Raw genomic sequence first — 21928 nt, 5'->3', positions numbered from 1 at the left:
CTTTGAGGGAGCACTCAGATCGAGCGGTTTCCAGATAAAGCTAGAGAAGCGCAGGAGGGATGGGAAGGATGCTGAAGCTGGAGGAAAAAAGGAAGACAAGGAGGAGGTTCATGGATGTAGTGAAGGAGGACATGCAGAGGGTTGGTGTGACAGAGGATGGTAGGGATAGAGGGAGATGGATGGAGATGATCCACTGTGGCGACGCCTAAAACTAGCTGCAGAAAGAAGAAGATGATTAAAGCTTTTTGTAGATTAGCATGCTTTAACCAGGCCGTAATCAGCATAAGCAACACGAGCAGCACTAATAAGTCTATGATTACAACTGTAGGCTGCAGAAGCTTTTAGTCAGTGTGTTTTAACGAGCTGCTGTTACCATTCAGAGCATCGGTCTGCGCTTTGTAGTGATTTATTTCTAAAATACAAGTTATCCACTTTGGAAATGTTAAAAAAAGACAAAAAAAACCCCAACAACAAAACAAAGCAAACAAACAAAAATAAAAACCCAAACCCATTGTGTATTGTTAAAAATTCCTTCCGCACGGTCTCATTTTGGTCTGTGCGACACAAAGTTTAGTAACCCAGAGCCTCGCTGACCAATAAAGTCCGAGGTGGATGCCAGCTTGGTGGGTTTCTTGCAGCTTTCTTGCGTGTCCCGTCGGAACGGCGAACCTTAAATGCGTCACTGATAATTTCAGGCAGCCATGCGTGTACGTCTGTGCGCTCTCCTGTCTAACCGAGACCACATGTGAAACTAGCGCCGGGCGGATGCTGGTGTTGCCCCCCCCAAGTGTGGGCCTAGAGAGATAGGTGGGGTGAGGAGGGTTGGGCGGGGGGGATTACAGATGCTTGAGATGGATGAAGATCGAGGAAGTGGAGAGGTTAGAAAAGAGGAAAACGGGTACACATGTCAGCCAGAGATTAGACCAACTGTTTTCACTGCCGGGTGGCTCTCGTCTCTCACAAATACGTGCGGGGATAAAATGTACACAGCTGTCTCCCATCTATCTGAGCTGGTACACTGGTAAGTGAGCGTGGGTGGATCTGGGCGGCACGGTAGCTGAGATGGAGGGGGTTTTTACCCTCACCAGTCTCTGTGCAGTCTTTTGTGGCCCTACAGCGCAGTGTGCTAGGGCAGTGAGGTCAGAAATTTGAAATAGAACCCACTGAGAGCCAGCCAGCTAATTTCCCCTGATTTACAGGCGGCTTCTTCACTGGACTTCTGTATTGCTGCAGCCGAGTCCCCAGGATTTTTGGGGTAACCACGACAGTGATGAGCCTGCCACTCAGTGAGGTCCTGTCAAGGGATCTAGCGGCCTTTGAGGCTAAATATGGCACCTCCTTCACCCCTTCACAACCCTCGTAGCACAAAAGGCTATAGGAAAGCAAGTTTCCCCTCAGTGCCAACAACTCAACTCGTAATTGAAATTGCAGTTGAGTAAATTAGCTTGGATTATGGCCTCTTTATGTTCAACCTGTGATCTCGAGGGAGCCAGCTCAAGCGTAGCAAATAAATCGACGTGAATAGGCGCCAGTGTTGCCCGCGCAGGCTCCCGCTCTCCAGGCTTCAGGCTTCCAGTGTGTGCTCACCGCGGACATGGACTAAACAAGCGGTGCGTGAATAAGCCAGTGTACGTTATCTTCACCTCAAACTGCGAATAAATATGCACGGACTCCCGGACCCGATGCATGATCTGTGAAGGTTGGGACAAGGTTGTCAGAGTGTTTCTGTGTGTGTGTTTGTGTGTTGCCCGTATTCAACCAGCAGGTTTCACGCGGATGGTTCATTACCTCCAGGTGCTTTCATGTGCATCCGGCTTAGGTCCTTAGATTATCTCCAACTCTGTGTGCGTGTTTTTCTGAGGGTTCATTATGTAGTATAGGGGCGTTGTGCTGCACGGAAGCTGACCGACTGATAAACTCTCCATGCCCCGCTTTCTTTCCGGCAAACACCAAACAGCCATAAAGATACTCCAGAGGAAAGCCGAGGGGGGCGATTCATAATTTATACAGCACTGTGTAAGATCAGGCCCTGTGCTCTGTAATGCTTGATAGGTGTGAATCCACCTGCAAATCTGTAAAACTCTAGAAAAATAAATCTTTTAAAAGACTTTAAGGGTTTTTATTTTTTTGAGGGTTGTCGATAAGAGTACACAGCCAGAGCGGCCTTGAGATAAAGGGTGTTTGTGTAAGTGCTGTTGAGGGCACAGCTGAGGTTTAAGGCTTTGCTGTACTCAAAACAAACAACACGCTCACACTCTCCTCGAGACATTTTAAATGGGTTCTTGAAAAGAAAAAGATACTCTTTAAGGATCGTGCTGCACTGCAATCTGAGTCACTCTCAGAGAGCAGGGACTTTAAAAAAAAAAAAGGAATTTTGAAATAAGCCTGTAATTAGATTCTTTTAGGCAAAGCAATCCCAAAATAAACTTTGAATAACGCTCCTTTTTTTTTTTTAACCCCCTTTCTTAATGACACTCTCATATCTCCTTGCAATCTCCTGCAGTCCCTCATTCCATAGGTCCCCGCTGAAAAGTCCCCAAACCGTCTCTTCCTGTTGTAAATCTAAATCGAGGAAGCAAACGGGGCTTCTTGCACAGAGGTCCTCGCACTCATTCACACACATGGAGAGAAAAGCAGCACATGAAGACAGCCGTGCATGGCCTTGAGTGAGTCATCTAATGTAGGGGGAGTGCCACCACACACACACACACACACACACACACACACACACACACACACACACACACACACACACACACACACACACACACACACACACACACACACAGCCGCGAAGCCGCAGCTTCACTGGCTTTCAACAAAACATCTATTCTAGGTCTCTTTCAAGTCGTGAGCGATCTTCCAATTTTGGGTAAGAAGAGTGGACGGAGACGCGGCGAGACACGTCAGACCTCTCCCTCTTGTGCAATCGCATGTAAAGCTGTTTTGGGATTGGGATCTGGAAAAACAGTTTGCATAACAGAAGCTCAGTTACGTGATGTTCGCTGTGCATGCTGAGGGTCCCGGTCTACATGTGGTTGTCATTTTAGGATATTTTTTTTCTTTTCAACCAGCAGATGCTTGGGGAAACAGAATGAAGCGTCCACACAAAAGCTACTTTGGGCTGTTCCTCATTCAAATGAGGTCGCCACAGCGGGCTGCTCCACATGTTTGATTTGTCAGGTTTTTTTTCCTTTCTTTACACCAGATGTGCAATGTGACAAAACCCCAAAGGGGTTTGTGTCTCCTCTTGGAATTGAACTAGGGAGTCTGTGTAAAACATGGTCATTGTTCTGTTGGAAATTTGAACTTCGAAGGTGGAATTCTGAAGTGGAAGGGACAGATTTTCACCTCAGAAAGTCGGAGAAGTCACCAACCCCGAGATTGTGTACATAAACATTAGTGAAACTGTAAAACTCATAATCTGGGGGTTAAAAAAAAAAGAATCAACACAGCATAGAGTTGCTTTATTTTGCATGGCGATATTCGATCCAGGGACATCAAATACAGATTTATTTTTTTATTAGGTGCATATAAACGCTCTGGGGGTTCATTGTCTGCACCATCTTTCTGATATAATGTTAGCAAAGCAAACTTGCATTAAATCGGCTAAATTGAAAAAACTATCCAACAGTGGACAAACACAGCTTGACAAAGGTGCCTTCTTATTCCGAGCAAGCTAATAGCTCAGTCGCATCAGTAAAAAAAGGATAAAGACCTCCTTCATTGCCAAAAAATGGCAAATAAAAAACTGATTGCTATGAATTTTTTTCACATTCTATGACCGATTGCAACTTTTGACTAAACGCTTTCTTTATATGTAGACAGAAGCCGACATGTGAACATTGATTTCTCAAAGTTAATTGTTGGATTATCAGAAATTGGCTGCATTGAATTGCCAGTATAACCTCCATTTAATTGCAGACTCATAGCAGACAGACTCAGTCTTGTGGCAACATTTATGGCAAGTGTTGGTGACAATATTGGTGTGCTTTACATTCTCATTTTGGAACAAAAAAATAACTGGAGTGAGATGATTTTATGTCTTTAAATTAAACAAGATAATGTTTAACTTCGAAGATGTAATTTGCACTTTACAAAAAGTGATAAATTACATTGTATATTATTGCAATACTTGTAATATCATATTGTAGGTAAAGTATTGTGATAATATTGCATTGTTGGATCAAAACTATAGCTTAAGGCAGTGATTACCACCAATACGCACTCTGTGGGCTCTTATACAGTTGCTAGAGGTACATGAATCAAAATCAAAAGCAACTGGATAAGCAGTTGGAATCGACAGTAAAATAAGTGCACAAATCAACGCTAATCCTTTGTGCAGAAAAATAGTTGGGCTAAAGACCTTTTTTTTTTTTAGTCATGAGGCTTCTTCTACATTTTAGCACCAGAACTAAACAGAAATTTGTGTGTAAGAGGTTGTTAAACAGAGACTCACCACTAAATGCAGCTTTTACTGAAGCTGAAGTTGTGTTTGTTTGTTCCTTCCAGCTGCTTCAGTTTGAAACTTCTCAGCATCCACAGGAAGAAAGTTATGTGCATTAATTAACTCGTGTGGCTCAACAGCTGCAACTTCGTTAACTGATCGTAATTATCAAAATTCCTAACTTGGAGAGAAGATCGGTCAGGACTCCTTAATTATTTCTCTCTTGTGCTTATTGAAATCAAAAATATTTTTCTTTATCTGCGTAAAATCAGTATTTGCAATTTATAGTATTGTATCAATATGGTGCCTCTTTGGCCATTAACATTTAAATCCAGTGGTTTTTATTATATAAGTATATATCTATATATAATATATATTATATATTTTATATTATATAAAATTCTGACTTAAAGTCCAAAATGATTAACTAAAGATGAAGCTAACAGTTTAAAAATAAATGTAGTTCAACAAATTGTTAGCTAAACATCGTGGGTAAATGGCTAAAAACGCTAGCTAGCTAAAATGGTAAATTAGAAGAACTGTGTAACTACGACTAACTGATGGTGAACTAAAAGTAGATCAGACGATAAAATGAATTCTAGAGAACAAATTTGATTATCGGCTTTGTTGGAACATCAAAATAAATATATATATATGTATATATGTTTATAGCAAACCAGTGGTTTCAATGAGATAACCCTTTTGAATATGGAACTTTTCTTATTTCAATATGTCGTCTCCTCATTTCAGTATGCCAGATGTGGTAGGCTAATAAGGCAGGTGCTTAAGCTCGCCATGAATGCACAAAGAACATCCTGTTCCATTCAAGGGAACAGGTGAGTTCTGATGTTGAGGTCTGTTTCTTTAGTCTTGTCATTAGTTTGATTGAGTCTGTGTCTTAGATGGTTATCATGCTCAGACATATCCAAACTGGCAACAATACAGAGGTATCTCAGAAATGTGGGACATGTGAAAATAAGTTTCAGGAACTTTTTAGGGTGGTTCCCTGAAGAAGAATACGAAATCCACCCTAAACATGACTCACATAATGTTGTTCCTATAATCCGTGCTAGTCAACAGATGTGACGTCTTTTGTGTGTGGATATAAATGAGCTTAGATGTAAATCTGTCATATTCAAAGGCAGTGTCACTAGCCGCTAACAATATTTTCCAGTACATGGTAGTATTAAGGTACTTTCCTGGGATAATAGTCAGACAAATATTAGGTGGTTAGATAAGTCCCATGCCTTTGTTTGGCCCCTACTAGCTTAGGATCAGATATCACTTTGGGCCGTTTTCTCTTGTGTTATGGCTTCAGTAGGCCTCTGGTATCTGACTACAGCACACTTAACACAAAGGGTGAATGTGCTGCCTGTGCTGCTGCTTAAAGAAACTTAAATTTATTAGTTTACAAAGCTAGTTTTTATTGTCAGTTCCGCTTGAGAATATAGCTTTTAAGGGCGTGCCGTTAGGATTCTTGCCAGTGATTTGCATTGTTTGTTTTGGAGAAGCATTTTTTGTTAAGCATTTTCTAAGTCGCTTCTCTTAAGGTTTTCCACAGAGCTGTTTTTTTTTCCTTTCCATAGTCATCATTCTTGTGTTCAGCTTCAGTTGTCAAGAGTTTAATTTTCCCACACTGGTAGTATGTGTGCCTCTGTGTGTCAGGATGCCTGTGTAGCTGATAAATGAGACCACAGGTATGGAGCCTGCAGGTACAATGATCCGGTCTCACAAGCCAATACGTGCCCAGTTTATACTTGATCTGTTTTAGAAATATATGGAAAGCTCGGCCACAGCACAGCTTACATAATAAAGACAGCTTGCCCTCAACTAACAGGCGTATAATAGAGATTTTATCAGGTATTTCTTTTATTTACAGGTGCATCAAAGTCATGTCAGTCCTTTGTTGCAACAGCTGTACTTCCCAGTGCTCTTCATAAATCCTCACTTTAATAGTTTAATCTCTTATTTTTCTCTTTGTTTTCATGCGAGTAACCTTTTAATCTCACTCTGTCCCCATTCTGTCCCTCTAGGTAAGAATCCTAATGACGGTAGCGGTGCAGGAGACTATGGAGTGCCTAATCCTGGACCAGCATTCAAAGAGGTATGGCAGGTAAAGGTATGGCCCAAAGGCCTGGGTCAGGCCAAGAACCTGGTTGGCATCTACCGCCTTTGCCTGACTGACAAGACGGTGAACTTTGTGAAGCTCAACTCTGATGCTGCCGCCGTGGTGCTGCAGCTGATGAACGTGAGACGCTGCGGCCATTCAGAAAACTTCTTCTTCGTTGAGGTGGGACGCTCTGCGGTGACAGGCCCGGGCGAGTTCTGGATGCAGGTGAGCCTGTAATCTACAGTTCTGTTCATGTTGATGGTTATTTTCATTCTCCAATCCTACGCATACCTTAAAAGCCCACAATCAGCAGAGTGAAAGAAACGTCAAAGTTTTGTCAGAGTAAGGCTTCATGGGTTTGAAAAAGGAGATTAAACAGGGTTTCCATGACAATCTAAGATTTAAATACAGAGCACTTTGTCTTTAAGATGTTAGTGGTTTAATGTGTAGTAGTTTTTAACTTTGAATACATTATATGAATATAAAATCTATCATATTGTGATTTCATTCCCTTTATCAGAAGCTTTTTGCCTCTTGTCCTAGGTGGATGATTCAGTAGTCGCCCAAAACATGCATGAAACCTTGCTAGAGGCCATGAAGGCATTGAGTGAGGAGTTCCGCCAGCGCAGCAAGTCTCAGTCCAACTCTGGCCCTGGAGGAGGTGCTACTGCTTCTAACCCCATCAGTGTTCCTTCACGCCGCCACCACCCAAACCCTCCTCCTAGCCAGGTTGGCTTCACCCGCCGGCCCCGAACCGAGCCCCCTGGAGGAACTAACAGTGGAGCACCCATCAACTGTGCCAACGCTTCTCCCACGCCAAGGCATAGCTTCCCGAGGTCTCGCACTGCAAGTGATGGGGGGAAAGGGGAGGACGGGATAACAGGTGCCACACCGATCCATGGGGTGAACTCCAGCCCCTCCACCAATGGCTCCTGCTCTACCACCCCAATCCTCAGATCAAAATCAGCTCGTTCAGCACCCACCACAACTGCTAAAACTCCTTTAGCGTTGATGCGCTCTATCTCGACCCCAGCTCCTTCCCCAGCTCCAAGTCTGTCCTCTAGCTCTGGTCATGGCTCAGAGTTTGGTGGCTTAACGTCTTGTGCTGGTGCTCCGGGGTCTGGAGCCTACAGTCGTATCCCCTCTCATCGAGCCTCTGTCTCAGGCTCACCCAGTGACTACGGATCCTCAGACGAGTATGGTTCAAGTCCTGGAGATCACACGGTCCCACCTTCGCCTAGCCTCCCTGGAAGCTCTGTTGGCAGTGTCAGTAGTCAGTCCCTCAGTGAAGATGGAGCCAACTATATCCTAATGGGCCAACGTGGTAGCAGTGGTGGTGGCAACAGTAATCAAGGAAGTGGCTCCCAGCCAACCCCAGGAACACCAACCTCTGGCTCCCAAACTAAAAGAGTTCTACGCCGCTCCTCCAGCCGGGAATGTGAAGCTGAACGTAGGCTGCTGAGCAAGCGGGCCTCCTTACCTCCTATGGCCCTGGAAAGGCTGGCTCCACGTCAGCGCAGAGCCGAGGAGCCAGCAGATGACGATTCGGCTGATTACGCTATCATGTCAAGAAGCACGAGCCGAGAGTCTTTTACGTCCACCTGCTCTTCTACACAGAAGGAATCTGCCATGAGTGCTGGGTCGGCAGGGGGAGGAGGAGGGTACTTGGATGTGGCAGGAGAGTTTAAAGCTGAAGGCAGTGGAGGAGCAGGTGGTAGTGTAGATTTAGGCGTGGACAATGGGTACATGTCTATGCTACCTGGAGTTACTCAGCCTCCGACGTCCCTTTCCCAGTCACTGGCCGTTTCGGTCCCCGACTCAGAATCCAGACCTGCTGATGATTACATGGCCATGACTCCTAACAACAGCGTGTCTCCTCCACAGCAGATTCGACCTCCACCAACTTCTGATGGCTATATGATAATGTCCCCTAATAGCAGCTGCTCCCCTGACCAGCGTGGAGGTCTCTCAGGTGGGATTTGGGTGGGCAGTGACAGTGCAGACAGCAGGCCAGGCAGTGACTATATGAACATGTCTCCAATTAGTGCACGTTCTGTAAACGGCAGTCCCCCACCTCCTGAGCACTCATCACATTTGGAGACCAGTCCACAGCAACATGGTCCCAAGATGGTGTACTCTTACTATTCCCTACCCAGGTCTTATAAGCATAGCCCCTCTACTGGACACTTTGATGATGGTCCTGGACGAGGAAGAAGGCCCAATGGGAGTTCTAGGAGGGGAATGGGTGGCGGTAAACCTATTAGAGGGCTTCAGGAGCAAGCAGCAGTTGGTAATGCAGTGGTTGGACGCCACCTGTCTCTCTCGTCTTCATCGTACTCCTCCAGCTCAGCCAGCAGTGAAAGTCTGGGTGAGAGCGATGAGCGAACTACCCAGGCTTTGAGTAACGCGACTGGGGGAACTCAGTCCAAGGATGGGAGTAAGCAGCAGCAGAGAAGGGGCTCTGGTGGGTTGTCCAAGCAGGGTAGCTATACTAGAAGCAGACCTGTTAGCCTGTTTGTTGACGTATCCAAAGCTAACACTCTTCCTAGAGTTCGTGAGAACCCTCTGCCACCAGAACCTAAGAGCCCTGGGGAGTATGTAAGCATTGAATTCAAGGGGGAGAAGGGCAATCCGACTGGGATAGGACTAGGTCGTGGTAGGGGTCTAAGGCATGGCTTATCGCTGCCTCATGGCTCCAGCAGCCAGCAGCCTCAAAACAAGCCATCTTCTTCCTTCGGAAACTTTATACCCCTTTCCCGTAGCCCATCTGCCCCTATCACTCCACCAGCTGCCTCTGAGTACGTCAACATGGACCTGGGCCCTTCTCCATCACCCTCACCCCTCTCTCTTACCCCGCTGGTTTTCCCCTCTTTCCATACCCCTCCCACACCCCCAACTCTTGCTCATGCCCCTAAACCCTGTAATGAGGATAATACTAGACCTCATGAAGATGAGGTTGAAGTGGCTGAGGCCCCACTTAGGAAAAACAGAGAAAGCGTTCCATCAGTGACCAAATCCGAGTCTCCTACATCATGTGGAGACTACACAGAGATGGCCTTCAGTTTGAATAACAACCCTGTCCCCCGGTCATCATCTAGCGTCTCCCCAAAAGGCCCATCTCCCACCAGGGATGATACATCTGTGCTGCCACGGGGTCTAGACTTTCCCCTATCCAAAACAGGACCTAACCCAGACCAGGGAGCTAAAGTTATCCGGGCTGACCCCCAAGGACGGAGACGGCACTGCTCAGAAACCTTCCTTGCCTCAACTTCCCTCTCCACCTCTACCTCGACTTCTTCCTCAACTGCTTCCCTCTTTCCTGAACACCAGTCTGTAGCCCGCCGGCTGGGCTTTGAAAGCATGCTGTGGGGGAATGGTGTTGTGACTGATTCTCCCACTCAGTTCCCCCTTCCTGGACAGCAATCTCTTCCCACAAATGCTCAGACTTCATCTGCAGAGCAAGGCCTTAACTACATAGACTTGGATTTGGCCAACAAGGAGAGCCCCCACGTGGGACTGGATGGGCCCTCTGGCAGCCAGGCCCCATCTCGCCTCTTCTCTGTACTGGGTTCTGGTTCTGGGGTGGGGGCAGCAGGTGCATCAGTCGGCAGCAGTGGCAGCTCCAGTCTGAACACGTACGCCAGCATTGACTTCTACAAATCAGAGGAGCTGCGGACGCACCAAAATGGAAGCAAGGAGGGAACTGGTAAGAATTGCTATTTTTTTTCCCCTTCGTGTATTTGTCTTTATACAGACTCTGTGATCTCTATGTCACCACTATGCTCATAGGTTTTCTATCTCTTTCTTTTCCTGCAATCACATGGCTCAGAATGAAAAAGAATATGCTTTCAAGATAATCCAATAGAGCACAGCCTCCCTATCCATCGATGTTTGTATTCAAACTTTACCTGGCGCCAGATTGAAATGTAGAGACTTGTTTATTTGTGCGACTGTCTGCATAATCTGCAGTAAGAGCCAAAGCTTAGCTGTTCTAAAAAATCATGAATTGATTTACCTCTCTGAGCGTCGGTGTACAGAAACTCTTCACCTGATATGATTAGATAAGGTGTTAAAGGTCAGACAGACTCCTGAAAAATCAGTAAATATCGAAGTTGTGGAAATTGCTATTGATCTGAGGCTTCTTGAATATTGTCCATGCGTGCTCAGTGCTGCTTTTCCCTATTGGGAGTTTAAAAGCAGAACTGGGATCCGTTTTTAATACGTTTATGACAAACATCAGAATCATTCTGCTCTGATTGAGCCATTGTTTGTTGAGGAGAAGAGCTGTCTGAGACATCTCGCTGCAGTCCCACTCTTAGCAAAGGAAACCATTCACAATTGCCACTGAAGCGTTCTGCTTTAAGTTCTGTTTTCTGTTGACCTGTCAAATTAAAATCCTCCATTATGACACTGGAGGAGATTGCTGTGAGAGAAAGAAATTTTGGATTAAAATTCAGATTTTTTTTGTCGTCTTCTTCCTTTTTTTGCACTTCTAGAGCTCTAAAACGTATGTAGGAAAGTATGCAAAGAGTCACAAGAAGTTCCACGTTTGTAGATTTGGCCCTGAAAGCGTTGTGTGCTGTGATTTGTACATTACTTAATCTAAGCTGAAAGCTTTGAATGTTTAGTTGAGCCCACTGCAGAGTTAACAAAAAATGTTTTATGATGAGTGTTTTCCTGTAATCACATGCACTTTATGTGTAGAGTTCCCGCTGCATTTAAAGTCAGCATTTTTTTTTCTCTGCACATTCAATGAGGTCATCGAGGCTGGATAATGGATTTTCATTGTATTTACATTTTCTCCTCCTGTGTGGAGCAATTTTCTAGCTGTGGGGGACCACCGCGGCTAAACAATGCCTTAACTAACTCCCTTTGAGGCATTTTCCTCATAGAAAAACATTCCCTTTGAACCTCTGTCTGCACTAAATTGGCCCGTTAAGCAACGGACGCCTGCAGTTTAAGCAGATAGAGCAGCATTTAAATGGAGATGGGGGGAATTTATATGCATCAGTAAAACACTCAGTAGTCTTGCTTAAGCTTCCACAGTGGGTCTCTTGTGATGCATGCATCCTGCCAAGCCTCGCCGCTTATGAAGCCCTGCTTGCTTCCACGTGATTTGCACCGTGGGCCATGCTGGACCTAAATCCTCTCTGGGTTTTTTTCCTTTTTTTTGTTGTTGTTTTTTGTGGTAAACGTTGGAATCAATGAAGAATTTGAGGCATTAGCAGAAATTCATCATGGGATCTTGCAGTGACCGTGGCTCAACAGTTGGTTTTCATGAATTCCACGGATAGAAATGAACCACCGGCTTGTGTCCATACCTCGCTGCATTGGTTTTATTTGGAAACGTGAGGCTGTCTCGGTGGAAGATGCATGAGTTTTCTGTGTATTTTACATCGAGATGCTAGCATGCTACCGCAGAAGGACCATATGGGCTCTGGCTGCTGAGAACATCAGCGGTGCAGCGTTTGGGGCGGGAGGGGGGGAATGTTACACATTGGCTGTGAATGTTGAGATGGGGCCAGTCCTCACTCACACAGCTCTCAAATGCCTCTGTACAGTGTTCCTCCTCCTTTCATCCCTCCCCCTCTTTCCTCCTCCTCCAATAAATGATCCTTTTGTTCGGGTGTTTTTGCCGCGGTGGGCTGGCAGGCCTCAGCAGGACCAAAACCCCAAGACTACTGGACTCTCCTGAAACTTTTTTCTCGTCTACTCTGTAATTTGCGCCCTCCAACTTACTTTCTTTTCTGATTTTACTCTTTATTCTTGCATTCATCTTTCCTCTGGACAGCTTGCCTTCATCACATCTATACACTGCTTGTCCTCGTTCCTCTTCTTGCCTGATGGATTTTTGAAATTCCTTCCCTCCCTTCTGTTCACTACACGCACTATTGTTCAACAACTTTTTTTTTTTTTTTTTCTTTTGCTGAAGACGTCCTTTGTCTTTCTGCCTCCCCACTCACACTGTGTCTCAGCACCGTCTTTTAAGAGCAGGCACGTTTGGAAAACGCATCTCGAGCTGAGATGTTGTTGTTTTGCAGCAGCAGTGCGAGAAAGAAACGCAGACATGGAGAGATGGTACATAACGTCCAATCTGTCGGCTTCTACGCAGAAAAATACAGTTTTGAAAGGATTAATTATCTTGTCTGTGTCAATCTAGTGTGTGTGTGGTTTTTTAAGGAGTTCAGATCTGCTGTAATTACAGGGCTTTTTTTCCAGCAGGCACCAGCTTGTATAGGAAGAGACTGTATATGTCTCAGGGGTGCATTCTTTTGGCTCTGAGGGGCAAAGGCTAAAATTGAACATCAGTAGTGGGACGAGTGCCAGAAACACTCCTTTTGGACTCCAGTTATGCAATATGTAGCGTTTAAAAATAACCTGCCGCGATTGGGGTAATGAGGAAAAGGCAGACTGAGCTACTTCAAACCCAGTTCTGTCTTTTAGAAGAACGACATAAAAATGAATCAGTTGCAACAAATTTGTGTGAATGTTATGGAGACAGTTTGAGCATCTGTGCTGCGTTTTACAGATGCTGAGCCGGTGTCGTGCTGATTTATTTTTTTATTTTTTTTATTTTTTGTCCCGTGTAATGGAGGAGTTTGGTGACCTTCAGCAGAACTGAGTGAAACATTAGATTATGAAGTGGAGAGGATGTTTTTTTTCTTTTGGGGACAAATTAAATCAGTGACCGCTTCCAGCATTTCCTCCAGGAAAACCATGTGAAAGAATTTTATTATCTTTTTCCTCAGAGGCCAATTATTTTATTTCTTCACCATCTGGAGGGGATCTCTGTTCCAGTCCCAAAATAACCTGTAGCTCCAAAAATTCTTTCCCAACACTTGCTCCATAAGGATCCCTTATAGGAATTTCCAACCACACATATCTGTAGTATTCAGTTAAGCCTAGATATGATTGGTAAGTTGAGGTATACAAAGCCTGCCACGCTCTGATTTAGTCACTAGGTATTCTCCTCATCTTACCCTGAACTCTGAATGAAGTTATCTTGGTGTCCGAGTCCCATTTACGCTGTAGCTGAGAGATCCTAGAGGTGAGGCCTTTCACATATGTTTGCTGTGGCCTTAGTGACTGTTTGGATCAGCATCTGTCAAAGTTGTAGTGAATTAATTGGACTTTTTAATACAGTTTTATTTGTATAGGGCCAAATAAAACTTTGTAAGGTGAAGACCCTGCAATAACACAGAGAAACCCCAACAATCAGACGACGCTCCTTTATGAGTAAGCACTTGGCGACAGCAGGAAAGGAAAAACTCCCTTCTAACAGGAAGAAACCAGACTCAGGCTCACTGGTTGGTGGTCGGGGAGGAAAAGGGAAGAAAAGACACACTGTACCTTCAATTGTGATTCAGTGTCTGGTTTTTTATGTTGGGATAGCAGCTCATGGAATAAATAAAAACACCCAGATTGGAAATTCTGCTTTATTCTTTTGGTCCTAAACATTTTTTTTTTTTTTCCCATAGAAGGAATTCTGACTCCGCTGCTGTCACCATCTGCAGTCAGGCATGAAGTTGGACTCTTTGGAGAGGCAGCTTATTATTTTAATTCATTATTTATTTGTCACTACCTTCCTCAGTGCGTGGCAAGTAAAACATTTGTAAAGAAAAAACTGTTAATGGTGTTATTTTGTAACTTTAAGAAAGAGTGCATACATTAATGGACGATGATGTCAGAGACTTTTCTTAGATTCATGATAAACTGAGTTTGCCTCTATAGATTCATGGTGCACTTTCACATATATTAACATGTGTGACTGACAATTGCAAAGACTTTGTGGTTCTCAGCTGATTTCCAAAAACTTATGTTAACTAATTACAGTCAGCCAAATTCATCAGCCTCATGATATATGCACTACAGGTGTACGTGTTTCCCTTTCATACCAGTGTGCTTCTTTTGTGTGTTCGGATGCACTCTGTGGGGCGGTGCTGTTGGTCATTGGCAATGTCACAATGAGGGATGATGGGGCAACTGGACTACGGAGCAAATCGCCCAACCCTAGCATGCACCTCCTTTCACAGATGATGTGCACAGTACAGAGTACACAGCACAGAGTAGCACAGCTGATACTAACCAATGGAGCCATTGCTAAATAATCCAAATGAATCTCGCAGTATATTTGCCGCTGGCTTTGTTGAAATCACCGATAACCATACATGGTGAGCCTTAATTTTACTGCAGTATTTCCAGTGGTTTGAGAATGTACTTCTGGTGGTGGGTGGTTTGGCTAAAGGATTTACAGAGGTTTCCTTAATGCTTCACTGGCAGGCTATGTGTAGCAGAAAGCATCTTGAATATTAGAACTGCTCATCCAGACCACATCGTGCACACATACAGAGATTCCTTGATTTAGAGACACTGCAGAGATGAACTTCTCACCTTTAACCTGTGATTACAAACTACATAATTTTGTAATGTCAGCGCTTATTTGGAAACGGCTATGTTGCAATATGCAACGTGTGATTGGGCTGATTACATTATAAATATATGCACTGAATATCTTAAAATATATCTAAAAATGGTTTGTCTTGTGTTCTAGTTGCGTTTTTACTTTTTTACCGTGTTGCTGAATTTTATTAGATCTCAGCAAATTTGCTTTCTGACTATTGTGCCATTATTCATTATTACCAATGAATGATGGAGGAAATTGTAATTATCCTAAGGTGTTATCGAATTATACAAGTGTTTATTTAGCACTGCTCTTTAAGCAGCTGAATGATGCTCCGATCTACAGCAAACCTCACATTTATAAATTCCTCACAGTTTTCCAGAGTGTGACAGGCTCGTCTCGCTGTGCATGTAATCCAAACCAGCGCCAGGTTAGACTGACAGCACTAGTGGTGTTATGTAAAACAGACCCACGTGGCTGGGACACGACCCCCGGAGAGGGTGAAGCTCAGGGCACGGAGTGTACGTATGCATTTGTGCTCCAAGTTGTTTATCAGTTGTGATTTCTGTTTGTGCTGGAGGCAGACCGAGCTCCAGCCTGCTCCGAAGAGTTAGTCTCGGAGCGCAGTGACACACAACTCAGCTCATATTTATGCAGAGCGTAACTGCACACAGATGTGCAGCAGGACAAAACATGTGGCGGCCGAATCCAAGCATGATATGTGACTGCAATTCTTAGCAGTTCATCGGGATGGTGTTAAGAATTTGAGTGCTACTGGTGTTAAAATGGTATGCATCTATTTAGTGTTAGAGCCTTCTGGTTCGAGAGAGACCAGCAGCAATACCTTTATTTACAGCAATTTCATAATCCCAGATTTATGTACCCCTTAGCCTCCCAGATTCTCCTCTCTGGTATTCATCTGTTGTACAGTTGGCTGTACGGATGACAAACACGACTAGGTGGGAGGTGCACCCCTGCATCTCATGATTACATAATGCATAATAAGCTGGAAATTAGCTTGAATTTCTGCACACTGCAAACTCAACGTTCCTTCATTAGCCTAATTCCAGAATAATGCAACTGATTTGCCCCCCGGGAGGAGATCCAGAAAAAAAAAAAGCAGTGTAGTTGCGCAAGAACATCAGAGAGGTTTAGTTCTGTGGGGTTTTGTGAAATATATTATTCCTCCCATGGTTATTTAGATTCTTTCAATAACTTCTGGATTTGAGAGAAGGTTTGGTTTGTTTTTGTTTAAGTCGAGGTTGTGTCCTCTGAAGTCCGGTGTGCATTGTTTGGGTGGTCCGTTCAGGGAGTTACCGAACTCACACCGCACATAGCAACAACCCTCCTCTGTTTGGGATTTGGGGGAGGGTTGAAGGTTGTGCATGCGTGTGTGTCCGTCCCGCTGCACGTGTGTTTGTCGGAGAACTCCCTCCACCTCCCCCACTGACTTCAGTCATATTATGATGTCATCTGTGTGCATCGCCATGGTCCAGTCGGGTGAATCCAAAAGCTTGAGGGGTAATTTGGGTTGATTACTAACACATATACTCCCACACATCTTTGTGAGCACCCCTACTCACTATGCAGAAATGCAGAATTCAGTACACTGCGGTAATGGTTAGCGACAGTCAGCAGTGTGAGCCTGAAAGTATAAAATCTCCAGACTAGCAACAGTACCCCTTATTTCTCTTAAAAATCTGCCCCTAGGCCTTTGGTATTATTCATACATTGTTTAAAACACTGCTTACAGTACGTAACTTAAGCTGAGAGAAGACTGCAGACAAACTGGGATCAGGTTACTGAAGAGCCACACTGCGACAAATTACTGCACACGCAGTGCTGTGCATGCATAGGTGTATTCTCACCTTGGGTCATGTGGTAGTCAGTAGGTTCAACATAAGAACGAAGAACAAGAGAAATTCTGAAATTAAGATGATATCACTGATGGGGAGGGGCAGCAAATCCAGACATTTGATTGTGAATGCGTGTGGATCATGTATCCAGATGTTTGCTCCACAGTGAACACAAAGCTTACAGTTTGTAAGTTGCCAGAGGCGCACACAGACCAATTTTATTAAAGGTTATTAAAGAGACTCGTTAAAAATCACGGTCTGATGAAGGATCTGAAGTTGTGTTTCTTGCGTCCAGCTGTTTGTAGAAGTCTTTCTGGTTAGTTCATTAAATATATACAACTTTATAGAGATCCCAGGAGAAGCAGGAAGCACCGATTTGATATTTTGATGGGATATCGGCGGGATCTTTTTGCGTTTGTATGTTTTTTGGGTTTTTTTTTGTTTTTTCGTTAAACTGATCAAATTAGTTTTCATGGCTCTTGGCTTCTGTCTCTCTCTTTAAACCAAGACTGATGTTGCCTTACGCATGAAAGAGTCATTACAGTTAATAATTCAACCCTGGTGTTGGACTGGTATTCAGTATTGACAGATACCCCTAATTCAAGCCAGGTCAAGTCGGTGTTATTTATATAGCACTCAAGCAAAATAACAGTTGCCTCAATGCGTTTAATATTATAGGTTAAAGACAGAGAAAACCCCAACAATCACACGACCCTCCCCTATGAGCAAGCATTTGGCAATAGTGGGAAGGAAAAACTCCCTTTTAACAAGGGGAACTAGGCTCACGGAGGGGCAGCCATCTGCCGTCACCAGCTGGGGTTTAAACCATATCAGAACCAGTAAAAGCTGGATCAGTGCATCCCGACTCAAAACGAGCATTAACTCAACACCTATTAGGTTTAAATCCTAATCTTGTGTTAAGGGTCAAAAGCCCCAATATTGGAAGTATGTTCAGTGATCAATTACACTATCTCATCAGATTAAATCAGTATTTTCCCTGATATAAAGTAATATAAATTAAGCGGTGTTACGTAAGTAAAAAAATAGCTGCTGACTTTTGCCTTCATGGGGAGTGGTGGTTGGACTTTCCATTTTCTGTGTGTGTGTGCGTTGTTTCAGATGTTGCCCGCTGTCCTCCCCGTCACAAACTAATCTTCCACTGAGTGTGGTGTGAGGGAGAAGAGGAAATGGGAGGATTTGGTTCTGCAGCATGAATACAGACTAAATCTCTGGTGTATGTGTTGGACATTGTGCGCGTGTGTCACCGTGCAGCCTCTCCGCACACGTGTTGAACCTTCAGAAACCCTAAACTGAATCAGCCAGCGCAGTATTTGCAGCACAGTTCAATCACGAGGTGACCTGGACTGTAGATTCTGCTTTTGAGCGGATTGTTTTCCTATTGGCGGATTGCATACATGAGTGTGTAATATTTACCATCTCTCCTACATATTTGCTTTCATACTATTTCTATTTGCTACGTTTTGACGGACATCAAAAAGCCCTTTCATAAAGTGCTGTTGACTCTCAAATACGAAAGCCTGGAACGCCGGCAAGCGTGGAGAATCAATGAGGATGGTTTTCAGGGTGTTTTTAGAGCAATGGTGATTAATCTGGGAGCTTCATGAGTGATAATAAGTTAATTTACTTGGATCAAGATAAGAAAAATGGACTTTACACACTGAATACTGCCTGAATAGAGAGCAGGTGTTTGTTGCTATGGTGCTCAAGTGTAAAGAAAATTAATTAATTAATCGTTCGACTCTTTTTCACTCCCTCCTTGCCAACATATTATCACACAGCTGGTTTTGTTTTCAGTAACTCCCCTTCCCGAGGCCTTAACCAGGCCGGGGTGCACACATTCATGCCTGGATCCTGCTTGGTGCGATCTTGCTGATGGAGGTGAAAAAATGACGCGTGGGTTATAAGTGAGTGTGACTCTGACAGTATAGTATCACGAGGTCAGAGCGAGAGCTGCAGACCTGTGTGGCTTCATTCTTGAGCTCATCACATGAAGCTGAAGTGGGACAGATCACCTGATGGGACACGATGTGTGTTTCTGTGTGTGTGTGTGTGTGTGTGTGTGTGTGTGTGTGGGACTAATTCCAGTAATTCCACACGTCCTGCCGGGCTCGTATCTCATTTCCGGCCCTTAATGTAATGGACACATCCTTCACTACGCTTCACATGTATCGCTTACGTTCTCTAGTACACACAATGGTGAGTACTTTGTCAACTGATCCAACTGGAGCACGACAGTAAAAGTTAAACACACTTTGATGTGAATCATGCAGTTTTAAGTAAGTTCAGCAAAGGTCGACGAGGTTCTCAGAAAGTCATCTGACTGCTAAGGGCAGTATTTTGAAAACATGTCTGTCATGTGTGACGTGCAGTTTGGAGATTATCAGCCAATGCAATCAGTAGCCAGTCAGGTTGGTTATCAAGGTGCATCTGTTTTGCTTTTTTTTGTTTTCTTTTACAGTTTTGAATCTTAAAGGAACGCTTTAAAGAAGTTTACTTACTGGAAATACTGGGCAGCTTATTCACGAAGTGTTTAATAATAAACATGTGAGGGTTAAATCTGACTATGATCGGGGGATATTTCGCAAAAATTCAGTAGGATGGTAGCCACACCCTGAAGCATTTTTCTATCTGTTTAATTTGTTAGTGCAGAATGAGCATTAGGTCTCATTGGGGTCTAAAGACTGATCGGCGAGCCTCTGGCAACCTCTGTTTTCTAGGGAAAATGTGTATTTCTCAGCCGTTTGGCTATCACGCAGTGAATAGTAGATGAGTGTTTGGCTTCTTCCATGCAAGTTGTGCATGCGGCAACCACTGTGTTACCAATCTTTCAGCAGCCACTCGCCAATCAATTGTAGGCGTACTCACTTTTCTCTGATGACCAGCGGCTGCCAAGGTTTTTCAAACTGGTTTGAGTTATTGAGACCAAAGGAGTCCGTTTTTGAGGTTATAGATTAAGGAATGGTCTCAAAAGCCCAGTCTTAGTCCAGCCCTTACACCTTCTCCCCACACACCTTCAGTCTGTTTCAGTGAGATGAGATAATATGCACTAAAAGGATGTGAGAAGAGTATCTTGGCAATAAAAAAGCATAAAGGAGCAGCAAGCGAACTGTTGTTCAGCAACACTTTGAATAATGAAGTGTTGGCACTAGAAGTATCTAAATGAGACCTGCAGAGGTTTGAAGTGTGTGAGCATTTTCTATTCAGTTCCATTCATTATTTGTATATAGCACCATATCACAACAGCAGTCATGTCAGGCTTAAAGAAACACTGAATAATATGGCAAAATAAAAAGCTCTGGATTCCTGCGTTGACGATTTGAATATTCTTTTTTTTAAATTTTGCTCCCAGGTCTCAGAAATCCTTTGGCTATAAGAAATGCTAAAAATTCTAAATAAATGAATATTAATTCTTACAGGATGGGCTTTTTTCATTTTCTTCACTAATGAATCTATTTCTCTCATCCACAAAATGACTCAGCTTGGGCTTAAATCATTTACTCAAGAGCCCCTTGACAGGACCTTAATTGTGCTGCTTTTTGTTCTGTGTGTGTGTTACTGGTGAGCTGCCCAGCCTTCGAATGATAATTAGGTAGTAAAACGTTGGCTAATGGCTCAGCACTCTGGTCATGTTTTGACTAACTAGTACCTTATTCACATGGATTTGGCACACAAGAAAACAGAGGCAGCAGAGTGAATTGTATTGGCAGCCTGGTCAGTCAAAGAGGCGCCGCTGGACAGAGTAAGTGTGTGTGTGTGTGTGTGTGTGTGTGTGTGTGCGCCTTTTGAGGCCTTCCACTGTTGAAGCTGTCACAGGATTTGATAGAAGAGCATATGATTGCTACACCTGCACTTGCTTGCTTTTCACTTTTCACCTCTTTAGTTACATTAAAAAGTCTCAGTTTGTTTGGCTTACACACATGCTTGAAAAGACACACTTATCTCACTCAGACACACACACACACACAGACGTCTCACCTCTTTTACTAGGAAAGGCTCAAAACGGATCATCTAAGCCAATCACCTTTCAGGAAGCAGGGATCAGCCAAAATCTCCTCAATTAATAGCTAAAGTAACCTTCAGTGACCTGACTGTGGTCTACCACAAACACACCCACACTTACACACAGACATGCGCGCACTTACACACACTCTCTCTCTTTTGTCGGTACTGTTTTTGCTCATTCTCTTCTCGAACAAAGCCCCTCGGCCTACCATTCCTACCTCCTCCGCGCTCCAGACTTCTTTCTTCTTCTGCTCTTCCTGTCTTTTCTCTCTCTTGCAGAGCGGGCTCTTTGTTTTGCGCTCTCCTTTTATTTTCACACCAGACTTCTATTTTTCTTTCTCACAGTCGTGCTCCTCTGGGGCATGCGAGCCGTGTTTGCATACAAGGTGTTTGAACAAATGAAATAAATCACCTATGACTGAGTCACTGTGGACCCAAGCCATCCGTCAAATATAAAACAGAGTACATGATTACATTTATTTAGATCAGAGCGATGATTTCATTTAACTTGCAGAGCATAAATCTTGTCCAACTGGCTCTTTTTTTCTTTTTTTTCTTTTTTTTGAAGTTGCCTTCAACTTAATGTGAGGACTGTGTTTGAATCTTGCATATTATGTGTGTGCATCATCAGAAACCTCCCGGGTTGATAAATGAAGCCAGCAGAGAAGTTCCCCAAACTGTAAAGTGGCCACTTGAGGCTGGCGCCAAAAGTGCATCAATCCCCCCTCAGACGCGTCTGTTTAAAGTCTTTAGCTTCGGTGGGGAAATTACCATGTTTATAGCCAGCTACAAAAATGAGGTCTCCCTTCATTACAGTGATGGCGATTTTTGCACTATTATTACTACTAATACTCTGCTGGGTTCAGGAATCCTTTTAACCTTTTTTTAAAAATGTATGTGTATATATGTAAGTTTTATGTCCTGGTGATCACTAAAATTGAAGTTATTATTACACTACAATGTCCACTGTTGCATTGAGATATTTTAAGATGCCATTTACCCCAGATTTGGCAAATTCTTTCTTTTTCTTTAAAAAAAAAACAATGTTTCAAATCCCATTTGTGTTTGTTCAATTGGAGATATTTTACGCT

The 21928-nt window shown here is 43.7% G+C and overlaps 1 protein-coding gene across 1 annotated transcript in view; it reads left to right on the top strand.

Annotated features, from left to right (window-relative positions):
* si:ch73-335l21.1 (insulin receptor substrate 1-B) overlaps positions 1–21928 on the top strand; it is a 53035-nt gene that overhangs the window by 6253 nt on the left and 24854 nt on the right. The window contains exons 2-3 of the mRNA XM_031753146.2: positions 6481–6782; positions 7101–10263. Coding sequence (XP_031609006.1) covers positions 6481–6782; positions 7101–10263 — 3465 coding nt within the window. The remainder of the gene's footprint in view (positions 1–6480; positions 6783–7100; positions 10264–21928) is intronic.

Source organism: Oreochromis aureus, linkage group 3, assembly GCF_013358895.1.
Source record: "Oreochromis aureus strain Israel breed Guangdong linkage group 3, ZZ_aureus, whole genome shotgun sequence".
Lineage (NCBI taxonomy): Eukaryota > Metazoa > Chordata > Actinopteri > Cichliformes > Cichlidae > Oreochromis > Oreochromis aureus.
This window is presented reverse-complemented; position numbering and strand designations above follow the sequence as displayed.